The sequence below is a fragment of the Pelophylax lessonae genome (genome assembly GCF_965119305.1).
Source record: "Pelophylax lessonae genome assembly, chromosome: 11".
Classification (NCBI taxonomy): domain Eukaryota; kingdom Metazoa; phylum Chordata; class Amphibia; order Anura; family Ranidae; genus Pelophylax; species Pelophylax lessonae.
The window spans coordinates 47,747,191-47,760,309 of NC_138778.1; the positions used below are offsets into that span (position 1 = coordinate 47,747,191).

General features: G+C 45.9%; 1 protein-coding gene across 1 annotated transcript; it reads left to right on the plus strand.

The window, feature by feature from the left end:
- The first annotated feature begins 332 nt into the window (after positions 1-332).
- PXMP4 (peroxisomal membrane protein 4) lies at positions 333-12,822 on the plus strand. The gene is made up of 4 exons (XM_082271377.1): positions 333-471; positions 6,828-6,890; positions 8,733-8,931; positions 12,339-12,822. The coding sequence occupies exons 1-4, from the start codon at positions 359-361 to the stop codon at positions 12,600-12,602; spliced, it is 639 nt and encodes a 212-aa protein (XP_082127503.1). The 5' UTR covers positions 333-358; the 3' UTR covers positions 12,603-12,822.
- Positions 12,823-13,119: the final 297 nt, after the last annotated feature.

Sequence of the window (13,119 nt, forward strand, 5' to 3'; positions counted from 1 at the left end):
AAGGTGTTACTGGAGGGGAGCAATCAGATAAGTGGAAGCTTCACTTTTGGGTGGAACTCCGCTCTAATGAGTATGTTTGGAAAGGACGGCTCTGAATGGTCCCAAAATATTACAGTCCCTAAACACTATCAGGATTCTTATAAGTTCAGGTCCCCTTTCTATTATAGTTTATTGGGATTCGCCCTCAATTCACATTTAGATCGTGCAACCGAGGTAAGAGTCATATAAGAGGAACTGAGTGCGCCGTGCTCTGTTGCTGCCCGGGGACTTTTAATGAACGGACGTGACCTTTGGAACGCCGGTGGAACGCACGTGTGTTAAGAACCCGGAAGTGTCAAAGCTCTCTCTGGCTGTCAGAATGGCGGGGGCTGTATTACCGAGGTCTGTGATCCGAGTTGTCAACCAGCTGCTGAAGAAGAAAAGATACCAAGCCGCCCTGGCCGTGATCAAAGGATTCCGGAATGGAGCAGTGTGAGGACATGGGGACAGGGGACACTTTCACTGGGGAGGGAGGGGGGATAGTGTAAGGGACACAGGACACTTTCACTGGGGGGGGGGGGGAATTGTGTGGGGACAGGGGACACTTCAACTGGAGGGGGGGGGGGGTATTGTGAGGATAAGGGACACTTCAACTGGGGGGAGGGGGTAGTGTGAGGTTCAACTGGGGGGGGGGGGGTATTGTGAGGATAAGGGACACTTCAACTGGAGGGGGGGGGGTAGTGTGAGGATAAGGGACACTTCAACTGGGGGGGGGGGTAGTGTGAGGATAAGGGGCACTTCAACTGGGGGGGGGGGGTAGTGTGAGGATAAGGGACACTTCAACTGGGGGGGGGGGGTAGTGTGAGGATAAGGGACACTTCAACTGGGGGGGGGGGGTAGTGTGAGGATAAGGGACACTTCAACTGGGGGGGGGGTAGTGTGAGGATAAGGGACACTTCAACTGGGGGGGGGTAGTGTGAGGATAAGGGACACTTCAACTGGGGGGGGGGGTAGTGTGAGGATAAGGGACACTTCAACTGGGGGGGGGGGGGGGGAGTAGTGTGAGGATAAGGGACACTTCAACTGGAGGGGGGGGGGTAGTGTGAGGATAAGGGACACTTCAACTGGAGGGGGGGGGGGGTAGTGTGAGGATAAGGGACACTTCAACTGGAGGGGGGGGGGTAGTGTGAGGATAAGGGACACTTCAACTGGAGGGGGGGGGGGGGTAGTGTGAGGATAAGGGACACTTCAACTGGGGGGGGGGGGTAGTGTGAGGATAAGGGACACTTCAACTGGGGGGGGGAGTAGTGTGAGGATAAGGGACACTTCAACTGGGGGGGGTAGTGTGAGGATAAGGGACACTTCAACTGGGAGGGGGGGGTAGTGTGAGGATAAGGGACACTTCAACTGGGGGGGGGGGCAGTGTGAGGATAAGGGACACTTCAACTGGGGGGGGGCAGTGTGAGGATAAGGGACACTTCAACTGGAGGGGGGGGGTAGTGTGAGGATAAGGGACACTTCAACTGGGGGGGGGGGGGTAGTGTGAGGATAAGGGACACTTCAACTGGGGGGGGGGGTAGTGTGAGGATAAGGGACACTTCAACTGGGGGGGGGGGGGTAGTGTGAGGATAAGGGACACTTCAACTGGGGGGGGGGGGTAGTGTGAGGATAAGGGACACTTCAACTGGGGGGGGGAGTAGTGTGAGGATAAGGGACACTTCAACTGGGGGGGGGGCAGTGTGAGGATAAGGGACACTTCAACTGGGGGGGGGGGAGTAGTGTGAGGATAAGGGACACTTCAACTGGAGGGGGGGGGGAGTAGTGTGAGGATAAGGGACACTTCAACTGGAGGGGGGGGGGTAGTGTGAGGATAAGGGACACTTCAACTGGGAGGGGGGGGGTAGTGTGAGGATAAGGGACACTTCAACTGGGGGGGGGGGCAGTGTGAGGATAAGGGACACTTCAACTGGGGGGGGGCAGTGTGAGGATAAGGGACACTTCAACTGGAGGGGGGGGGGGAGTAGTGTGAGGATAAGGGACACTTCAACTGGAGGGGGGGGGGGTAGTGTGAGGATAAGGGACACTTCAACTGGGGGGGGGGGGTAGTGTGAGGATAAGGGACACTTCAACTGGGGGGGGGGAGGGTTAGTAATGTGAGGACAGAGTATACACTTCCACTTGGTGGGCGTGTTTTTCTGGAGCACTGTTTACAAACTACATTATAAAAATACCCCCCCCCCCCCCAGCAGCTATAAATGGTTGTGACCCGGGTTGTCATTGGATGGCACAGATCATTGACATGAAGTACAGAGCTGATTCCAGGGGCTCTGTGCCTTGTAATCAATGTGATGAGCAAGCACAGCTAATACAATATAATCACCCCCCTCCCCCGACTTCTCACAATGGAGGAGTGAAGGGATCAGCAGCAGCAGATTAACTCCTTGACCTCCGGAAGATTTATCCTCCTTCCTGACCAGGCCATTTTTTGTTATACGGCACTGCATTACTTTAACTGACAATTGCGTGATCGTGCGATGCTGTACCCAAATAAGAGGCAGCACCCTCCAATTGTTCAGTACACAGGCAAATCGCCATTCTGTCAGTAGGGAAGGCATGGATCCTGTGTCTCTGCTAAGCGGGAACATGGCTCAGTGCCTTCCCCTAGCAAAAGCACTTCCCCCCACAGTTTAGAGAAACACCGGCTAGGCACATGTTTAACCCTTTGATCGCCTCTAATTTTAACCTCTTCCCTGCCAGTGTCATTAGTACAGTGGCAGTGCATATTTTTTTCGGCACTGATCATGGTATTGGTCCACTGGTCCCCAATAAAGTGTCAAAATGTCTGTCGCACTATCCCAGTCATAAGTTACTGATTTGCCTCCATTACTAGTAAATAAATAAAAATATCCCAAAGTTTGTAGATGCAATAACTTTTGCGCAAACCAATCAATATACGCTTATTGGGATTTTTTTTCCCCCCAAAAACTATGTAGCAAAATACAAATTGGCCTAAACTGATGAAGAATTTTGATTTTTTTTTTTTTTTTTTTTTTATTGTATATGTTTTATAGCAGAAAGTAAAAATGTAGTAACCCGGAAGCGACATCACAACGTTAGTTGCGGTTTACTCGGCAGCCAACAGCGCCGATTTAAAAGACAAAAAATCCAAATGAATAAACAATGATTTTGGCATTTTGAATACTTTGAAGTGCAGAGGAGGGGTTTAGGGTCTTTTAGACCCCAGATTCCTCTATAAAGAGTACCTGTCACTGCCTATTACTTTCACAAGGGATGTTTGCATTCCGTGTGACAGCAATAAAAGTGATCAGAAAGGGACAGTGTAAAAAAATGAAAAAAATAAAAATTTTAAAGCGCCCCATCCCCGTGTGCTCACGTGCCAAAGAAAATTAATGCATAAGTCGCGCCTGCAAATGTAAACAGTGTGCAAATCGCACATGTGAGGTATCGCCGCGATCATTAGCGCAAGAGCAATAGTTCTAGAGAAAAACCTCCTCTGTAACTCTTGAACATTTTAAAGCGTCACCTATGAAGTACCGTAGTTTGTTGCCATTGTGCGAATGTGCGCAATTTTAAAGCGTAGCATGTTGGGTATATATTTACTCGGCGTAACATCATCTTTCACAATATACCAAAAATTGGGCTAATTTTTACCTTTTTTTTAAAAAATTTTTTTTATTTAACCACTTTACCGCTGCTCACTAGAGCTCTACTGCGGCAAAGTGGCTCTTGTAGGTCTGATGACGTAGACCTATGTTGGCAGACACTCCCCCCTTCTCGGCGGCGCGTGCGCGCCGCCGGAGGCTCGCTCCCGCTGTATTCAGTCACAGCAGGAGTCGGGCCAGGGGAGGAGCAGCGGTGATCGCCACTGCTCTTCCCCCAATCATCGGGGAATCAAGTCTGGAGATCCGCCTGCTTGTGTAAACAAAGCGGGCGGATCTCCTAAGTGACAGGCAGGGTCAGATTGCAAGGTTCAGCATAGCTGAACCTGCAATTTGTCCTTGTGTCACTCAGTCACCTCCCCCCACACATGTCAGTAAGCACCAGGCATACATTAACCCCTCCCTCTCCAATAAAATTAACCCCTTCCCTGCCAGTGTCATTTTTACAGTAACAGTGCATATTTATAGCACTGATTACTGCAGTAATGTCACTGGTACCCCCAAAAGTGTCAAAAATGTCAGTCAAGGGTCCGATCTGTCCGCCGCAATGTCGCAGTCCTGCAAAAAAAATCGCAGATCGCCGCCATTACTCGTTAAAAAAAAAAACCCACCAAAAATGACAATCTTTCCCTTTGTTAGTAAACGCAATAACTTTTGCGCAAACCAATCAAAATACACTTATTGTGATGTTTTTTTTTTTTTACCAAACATAGGTAGCAGAAAACAAATTTGCCAAAAATTTTAAAAATTTTGATTTTTACATTTTTTTTTTGGGGGGGGGGGGGGAATTTCATATAAAAAAAATGTGAAAAATATTGTTATTTTTTCAAAATTTACGCTCTTTTTTTTGTTTATAGTGCAAAAAGTAAAAATCGCACAGGTGATCAAATACCACCAAAAGAAAGCTCTATTTGTGGGGAAAAAAGGACATAAATTTCGTTTGGGTACGGCGTCGCACGACCGCGCAATTGTCAGTTAAAGTCGCACAGTGCCGAATCGCAAAAAGCGGCCTGGACGTAAGACCGCAAAATCCTCCGGTGGTAAAGTGGTTAATTCAGCGAAGTGTATTTTTTCCCAAAATATATCTTTTGAAAGACCACTGAACAAATTCTGTATGACATAAAATGTTGCAACGTAGGCCATTTTTATTCTTCGGAGTAAGAATTTTATATATATATACACAGTGGGTACGGAAAGTATTCAGACCCCCTTACATTTTTCACTCTTTGTTATATTGCAGCCATTTGCTAAAATCATTTAAGTTCATTCTTCTTCCTCATGAATGTACACATAGCACCCCATACTGACAGAAAAACACAGAATTGTTGACATTGTTGCAGATTTATTAAAAAAGAAAAACTGAAATATCACATGGTCCTAAGTATTCAGACCCTTTGCTCAGTATTTAGTAGAAGCCCCCTTTTGATCTAATACAGCCAGGAGTCTTTTTGGGAAAGATGCAACAAGTCTTTCACACCTGGATTTGCGGATCCTCTGCCATTCCTCCTTGCAGATCCTCTCCAGTTCTGTCAGGTTGGATGGTAAACGTTGGTGGACAGCCATTTTTAGGTCTCTCCAGAGATGCTCAATTGGGTTTAAGTCAGGGCTCTGGCTGGGCCATTCAAGAACAGTCACGGAGTTGTTGTGAAGCCACTCCTTCGTTATTTTAGCTGTGTGCTTAGGGTCATTGTCTTGTTGGAAGGTAAACCTTCGGCCCAGGCTGAGGTCCAGAGCACTCTGGAGAAGGTTTTTGTCCAGGATATCCCTGTACTTGGCCGCATTCATCTTTCCCTCGATTGCAACCAGTTGTCCTGTCCCTGCAGCTGAAAAACACCCCCACAGCATGATGCAGCCACCACCATGCTTCACTGTTGGGACTGTATTGGACAGGTGATGAGCAGTGCCTGGTTTTCTCCACACATACCGCTTAGAATTAAGGCCAAAAAGTTCTATTTTGGTCTCATCAGACCAGAGAATCTTATTTCTCACCATCTTGGAGTCCTTCAGGTGTTATTTAGCAAACTCCATGCGGGCTTTCATGTGTCTTACACTGAGGAGAGGCTTCCGTCGGGCCACTCTGCCATAAAGCCCCGACTGGTGGAGGGCTGCAGTGATGGTTGACTTTCTACAACTTTCTCCCATCTCCTGATTGCATCTCTGGAGCTCAGCCACAGTGATCTTTGGGTTCTTCTTTACCTCTCTCACCAAGGCTCTTCTCCCCCGATAGCTCAGTTTGGCCGGACGGCCAGCTCTAGGAAGGGTTCTGGTCGTCCCAAACGTCTTCCATTTGAGGATTATGGAGGCCACTGTGCTCTTAGGAACCTTAAGTGCAGCAGAAATCTTTTTGTAACCTTGGCCAGATCTGTGCCTTGCCATAATTCTGTCTCTGAGCTCTTCAGGCAGTTCCTTTGACCTCATGATTCTCATTTGCTCTGACATGCATTGTGATCTGGAAGGTCTTATATAGACAGGTGTGTGGCTTTCCTAATCAAGTCCAATCAGTATAATCAAACACAGCTGGACTCAAATGAAGGTGTAGAACCATCTCAAGGATGATCAGAAGAAATGGAAAGCACCGGAGTTAAATATATGAGTGTCACAGCAAAGGGTCTGAATACTTAGGACCATGTGATATTTCAGTTTTTCTTTTTTAATAAATCTGCAACAATGTCAACAATTCTGTGTTTTTCTGTCAGTATGGGGTGCTATGTGTACATTCATGAGGAAGAAGAATGAACCTAAATGATTTTAGCAAATGGCTGCAATATAACAAAGAGTGAAAAATTTAAGGGGGTCTGAATACTTTCCGTACCCACTGTGTGTGTGTATATATATATATATACTTTTTCGGTATTGTGCCGAAAATGCACGCATTTTTACTATGCTTAAGGTATGTTTTTTTATAGGTCATGTGACTCAAAAACCGCGTCAAAAACATAACACGGGTGCGTTATTGATGGCTTCTCAAAGCATTTTAACCGGGAAGTGCGTGTTACATAGACTGTATATTTAGATCTTTACTTCCATTTTAAAATGCACATTGCCATCCATTCTGTTTCTTCAATACTCAGCTTGAAGTCCGTCACCTGAACCATACAGATGTGAGGATGACTAGGGATGTAAATGAAATAACACTGAAATCATGATTGTCCTTTATTTTTTCTTAAGGTATGGAGCAAAAATCCGAGCACCGCATGCCCTGGTGATGACATTCCTGTTTAAGTCTGGAAGGTAATTTTATTCTACCAATGTATATACAGAAAGTCATGGGATCCTGTATCTGTCTTTTGCATTGAGCATGTGCAACTGTTACTGTGGGTGGGCTTCATCTATCAAAGTGTCTGAAATAAGAAATATCTCTGTTGAAAATGTCAAGCAAAATCATCCTCTAATCTTATAACCTGTTCTGCAGAAGTTAGAGTAAAGTTGGCAATACACTTTAACCTGCCATAGATGGATCGAATCACGGCCATTCTTTATGACCCGGCTGAGGCAAGATCCGTCTATGGGCAGCCTGGTTGCACTGAAGTTCATTCATCAAGCGACTTCAGTACAACTAGCCTTTTGGTTTTTGTGCATGTGATTACTGCCGGCCGCTATAGCCACCAATAGCAATCATTGTGTTCTGCCAGCAGGGAGGTCACACTCTGCAGAGCTCAGTGAGAGCTGATTGGAGGGAAGGGACACCCCCCACACACTGGAACAGAGCTGAGGCTGTCAATGTACTGGAGATTTCTCCCCTGTCACCATTTTTCTCTTGGTGTCAGGAAGTGATTTATTCTGATAGCAGAGGAATGAAGCAGCAGACAAAAATGACACCGCGCTTCTAAAGGATAAGTTCACCTTTTACAAAAAAAATAAATAAATGCACATTTTTTTTTTTTTTTTTGCAGGTAAAAAATATGCATTTATTATTTTTTTGTTAGGAATCTGTAAAGCACTGCACCCACAATCAGCAGATTATAGGTGTAATGCCACGGTCCTGCAGACGGTCTTTGCATCTGTCTGCCTCTACCTCTGAAACAAGCAGGCGGTTACACTCTGACAGGAAGCTCAATGAGCTACCTAGAGCAGAGGTGTCAAACTCAATTTCATCTTGGGCCGCATCAGCATTATTGTTGCCCTCAAAGGGCCGGTTATACCTGTAAGATTAGATGTCCAGAGCACCCCACCGCCCTCTTACACCCTTACATGAGATGTCAAGAGCCCCCCCACCATCAGAAGTCAAGAGTCACCCACCCTTCCTTACATCACAATGCACCCCCTTACCTTGTGCTACTGCCAGGAAGAAGATGGATATGGGAAGAAGTGCAGGGTCTGGATGGAGGAGAACCAGAGGAGGCCTGGAGTCTGGACTCTGGAGTTCCAGAGTCTGCTGAATGCTGAGACCAGGGGAGGCAGAGGCAAGGTGGTGGATCTGTAGGAGGAGTTCTGCCCTCCTCTCAGCTGCGGACTGCTGAGAAGGGAGGGGGGGGGTGGGCAAAGACGAGCCTTTCTGCAGCCGCACAGCGGAGTGCAGTTCTGTCCTCTCTGCTGCCACCTACAGAGACAAGGTGGGGGCAGAGACAAGGAGAGCTGCGAGGGCCACATGAAATGGCCTGGGGGGCCGCATTCGGCCCGCGGGCCTTGTGTTTGACACCTGTGACCTAGAGTAATCAACAACATCCTGGTAGTCCATTGAGAACAACAAACCGACCGACAATTGCAAAGGATGTCAGTACTTATAGTTCTTCTATTCACGGAACACTGTGAATGAATGATGCCTCCACAAAGCCGCACGCATTCTTTTTAGATTGTGACAGTGAGCGGGGGGAGAAGATCCCCCCCACTTACTGTCAAAACAGGTGATGAAGGGGTTGCGGGGGCTGGTGCATTTTGAAGCATGTTACACTCTTAATGTGGGTCTAACATCTTACAAAAGGTGAACTGTTCCTTTTTATTGAGACAAATACACACTATAGAGGGATATGCTTTGTTAATGTTTCATGTCAATTTTACAACCACTTTAGCGCACCTTACAAATGTAAATGGGTCTTTAACTGTTTTCTTTTTCTTAACCTCATGTTTCCCTAGCCTAAAAGACAAGCTGAAAGCCATCTTCCAGGCGACATTAACTCATTCGCGGAATCTTGCTTATTTCGTCTTCACTTATAAGAGCCTCTTGACAGTTCAGGAGAAAATACATGGAAGCAAATGGCAGTTCCATTCCTTCCTGGCAGCTTGTGTTGGTGGATGGGTGGTATTTGGAGAGAATAATCACATCAATAGCCAGGTAAGGCTAACCCAACAGATGATCCTCACCCCCCTCCCCTCTCTATTCTTCTCGGAACAAGCCTCCCCTTCTCATTAGCCCCTTGCAATATCCACTCAGTCTGTAAAGAAAAAATAAATAAATAAATCTGCTCTGTCCATGACCTTTAAAGTGGAGTTCCACCCTAAAATGATACTTACCTCCATCTTCTCGCTCCGGGTCACCTGAAAAACAAATGGATAATCACTTTTTTTTTTTATTTTTTTTTTTATTTACCTCGTAGAGAAGAAAATATACTTACCTTACTTCCTTCTTCCTCCCCTCGGCGGCCACGGCCCGTCGTCACTTCCTGGCTTTGCAATGATTCCTGGGAGCCGGAACGTCATCGCTCCCAGGAATCATTGCGCCTGCACCGGCTCCGACGTCAGTTCCGGGGTGCGCGCGTCATTCCCTGGCATGCCCAGAAGCTGTGGAGGGATGACGCGCGCACCAGAAGTGACGGCGGGGCCGGTGCAGTGCATCGTGGAACCGAAGAAGACAGAAGAGGACGCAGAAGAGGATCGCGCTGGCTTCAAGCTGCCCACACCTGAGATGGCAGCGCTGGACAATACTTTTTCAAGGTAAGTATTTCTCCTAAAAGGTAAGTGCAACCCAGGACAGATCAGAGGCTAGCCATTGTGGAATGTACTAGCCCTGAATGTCCCGGGGATATTTTTATTAAAAAAAGTATTCCCAGGGTGGAACTCCGGTTTAATCACAAATTCTTTTAACCTACTTATTGTTACTGAAACCTGACTTCAAGAATCTGTCTCTGTCTCACCAGCTGCCCTCTCTTATGGTGGACTCAGCCACCCAGACCCAGTGAATGGAAGAGAGAGGGAGTCTAAATCTTTCTATCCACACAACGCACCTTTCAGATTATTCCCTTGTCTCCCTCCTTTTTCCCTCGGTTTTTTGAAGATCATTGTATTCATCTAGTTTCTACAGATTCTTTAAAGCGTAACTCCACTTTTGTTGAGAAAAAAACATTCCCCTCTGGGTAATTTATGTATATTACAAGAATTTTACCAAACTTTGTTGCAGATTCCTACCTTTTGGTCTTCTGAAGAAATCCCTGTTTGTTCCTCTGTGCTGAGTGGGTCGAATGGGAGTGGTTTCATAATTATCTACCAGCTGTGCAGCTGCAGAGCACTAATGAGGAAAGCTGCTGGGCTTGCATCCCTTTAGACGTGCTCCTATTGGGAGTATCTCACCAAAAATTAAATTTTTTGCAGGGGATGCCAGAAATCTGACTTGTATCTTAGGCAGACTTCTGGGAAAATTGGTGAGCCAATCACACAAGCAGGAAATTATGTTTCTGGGGTGTGGTCAGTATACATTCTGTGTACAGAACCGCTCCAGGTTGCCATATTGCATTGCAATTTCAGAAGATTACAGCGGCTGCAGATTAAATAGGAAAAGGAATTTTTTAATAACATTCACTTACAATATGATTTGTGTTGCAATTGTATACGCTATATTGTTTTTTTTTATTTGCTATTTTTTTTCCCCACAAAAGTGGAGTTATCCTTTAAGGCAGTGTTTCTCAACTCCGGTCCTCAGGGCACACTAACAGGTCAGATTTTAGGTATTACCTTGGGGAGATGCAGACAGAATACTTCAATCACTGAGCAGCAAATGATATCACCTGTGATGCATTTCAGTTTTCTTGCAAACCAGGCCTGTTAGTGTGCCCTGAGGACGGGAGTTGAGAAGCACTGCTTTAAGGGTTTGCTGCAATCTATTGGCCTCTTGGACCGCTAACAAGCTTCCCTGATGACTTCTCTGCCTAACTACCCTACTTTCTCTTCTCTTGAATGAATTGTATTGTAACTGCACTGTATACCTCCATTTTTTTTTTTACATTTTTGTAAATCCTGTAGAATAATAATAATTGGGGTTGCACTGATACCATTTTTTGCGAGTAAGAATACCGATTCTTTCGGTCAAGTACTCGCTGATGCAAAGTACCGATACCTTTGGGGTGCAAGTTGAACCCATACAAAATGAATGAGCTCAAATCGCACTGCAAAAAATGGCATGAAATTTGAACAGGAATGGGGTGCGGTTCCTGTCCGAATAGCATGCGGTTTCCCGCACCACCCAGTGTGAACTTAGGCTGAAGTCACTATGACAAGTGCACAGAGGAGCGGTGCAGGAAACCACATACAATGCGAACAGAAATTTCACTGCATTCCTGTTTAAAATCGCGTGTGATTCTTTGCAACTGCGATTTGAGCCTGTTCATTTTGTATGGGTTCAGATTGCACTGAAAAGGTATTGGTTTCCGGTATCGGAGCATTTGCACAAGTACGAGTACTCCTGCAAATACTCGGTATTGGCACCGACATTCGGTGCAACAATAACCATTTGCGGACCACCCACTGTAACTATACTGCCTCGGGGCAGCCGCTCTGCACCAGATGACGTACTTAGTACGTGAGCTGACACTTCTGGGTCTGGGGCACCCAATCGCGTTGGCGTGGGCCAGCTCCCACTGTGATTATAGACAGTAGGAGCTGATCAGCAGGTACTGTGGACTCAATTGTCTGCGGATCCTTCGGTACAGAGGGAGAACGGCGGTCTGCCAAGGCGGCGAACAAGGCAGATCGCCATTCTGTCAGTACAGAAGGCATGGATCCTGTGTCTGCAAACCAGGGACACTGATCCATGCCTTGCCATGGTTCAAGCACCTCCCCCACAGTAAGAAAACACCAGCAAGGCACACAGTTAACCCTTTGATCACCCCTGATGTTAACCCCTTCCCTCCCATTGTCATTAGTACAGTGACAGTGCATATGTTTAGCACTGATCACTGTATTAGTGTCACTGGTCCCCAAAAAGTGTTGGGTGTCTGCTTTGTCCGCTGCAATGTCGCAGTCCCGCTATAAGTCCCTGATCGCTGCCATTCTTCTTTTTTTTTTTTTTTACTGGTAATATCACATAGTTTGTAGACTCTATAACTTTTGTGCAAATCAATCAATATATGCTTATTGGGATTTTTTTTTTTACCAAAAATATGTAGCAGAATAATTATTGGCCTACATTTATGAAGAAATTAGATTTATTTTTTTTTATTTTTTCAATTCGATATGTTTTATAGCGCTGCACGACCGGGCAATTGTCAGTTAAAATAATGCTGTGCCGTATCTCAAAAAAATGGCCTGGTCATGAGGAGGGGGGGGGGGGGTGAATCTTCCAGGGGGCAAGTGGGTAATAATAATAATAATAATAATAATAATAATAATATTATTATTCAGTGACAAGGGAAAAAATAAGACGAAAAATGTCAGTTTATAAATTTGTAGACCACAACCAGAAACGCTTTTCCCTTATGAGTTTGGCATTAAATCAAAGTACCCCCCTCGCCCCTTTTCTGTGTCTTGCAGATAAACATGTACTTGTTGTCTCGGATCCTATTCGGCTTGTCCCGGCTGGCAGTAGAGAAGGGAATCATCCCGGAGCCCAAGTTTGATGTCTTCCCTATTTTCTCAGCCCTGGTGTGGGGATTTGTGCTTTGGCTGTTTGAATACCACCGCCATACTCTGCAGCCCTCCCTGCAGTCCTCCATGACGTATCTGTATGATGACAGCAACATCTGGCACGACATCTCGGACTTCTTGATATACAACAAGCCTAAGCAGGTTAAATAAATCCTGTATATCGCTGCAGGATGCACTGAAATAGCAGATTGGCCCCTTTAAATGCTGGGGATTGTATTGGTAAACCTCTTTATACTTGAATGGCTAAAATGTTGGAGTGATCATGATGATTGATATTGTACCTTGACTGTCCAGGATTTCAGAATGTATGAGTCCACTTCTAGCCCAAACCATTTTTTTCTAGTTTTGGACAGAGGTGGGAGGTGTTAGAATTTTTATCAGGTTTTACTTCTGCTTTTGTCCCTGCTGGGGAGATTTCCCCTTACTTCCTGTCCTGGTAACCAATTTCCCCGTACTTCCTGTCCTGGTAACCGATTTCCCCGTACTTCCTGTCCTGGTAACCTCACAGGAAAAAAAGAGAATAACGCCAACAGTGAACACGGCAGTTTAGTTCTAAACTTGTGCTGTAATGGCTTACTGCCTCCCTGTTGGAGAGATTTCCCTAACTTCCTCTCTCAGTGACTACACAGGATATTAGGAAAGATCTCACTAATGGGGTACTGCAATA

What these genes read in the sequence shown, in the direction of transcription:
- PXMP4 (XM_082271377.1), top strand. Translation starts at nt 359, where the DNA reads ATGGCGGGGGCTGTATTACCGAGGTCTGTGATCCGAGTTGTCAACCAG. An exon ending in GGATTCCGGAATGGAGCAGT is followed by an intron (nt 472 to 6,827) that starts GTGAGGACATGG and finishes TTTTTTCTTAAG; the next exon opens with GTATGGAGCAAAAATCCGAG. An exon ending in ATAATCACATCAATAGCCAG is followed by an intron (nt 8,932 to 12,338) that starts GTAAGGCTAACC and finishes TGTGTCTTGCAG; the next exon opens with ATAAACATGTACTTGTTGTC.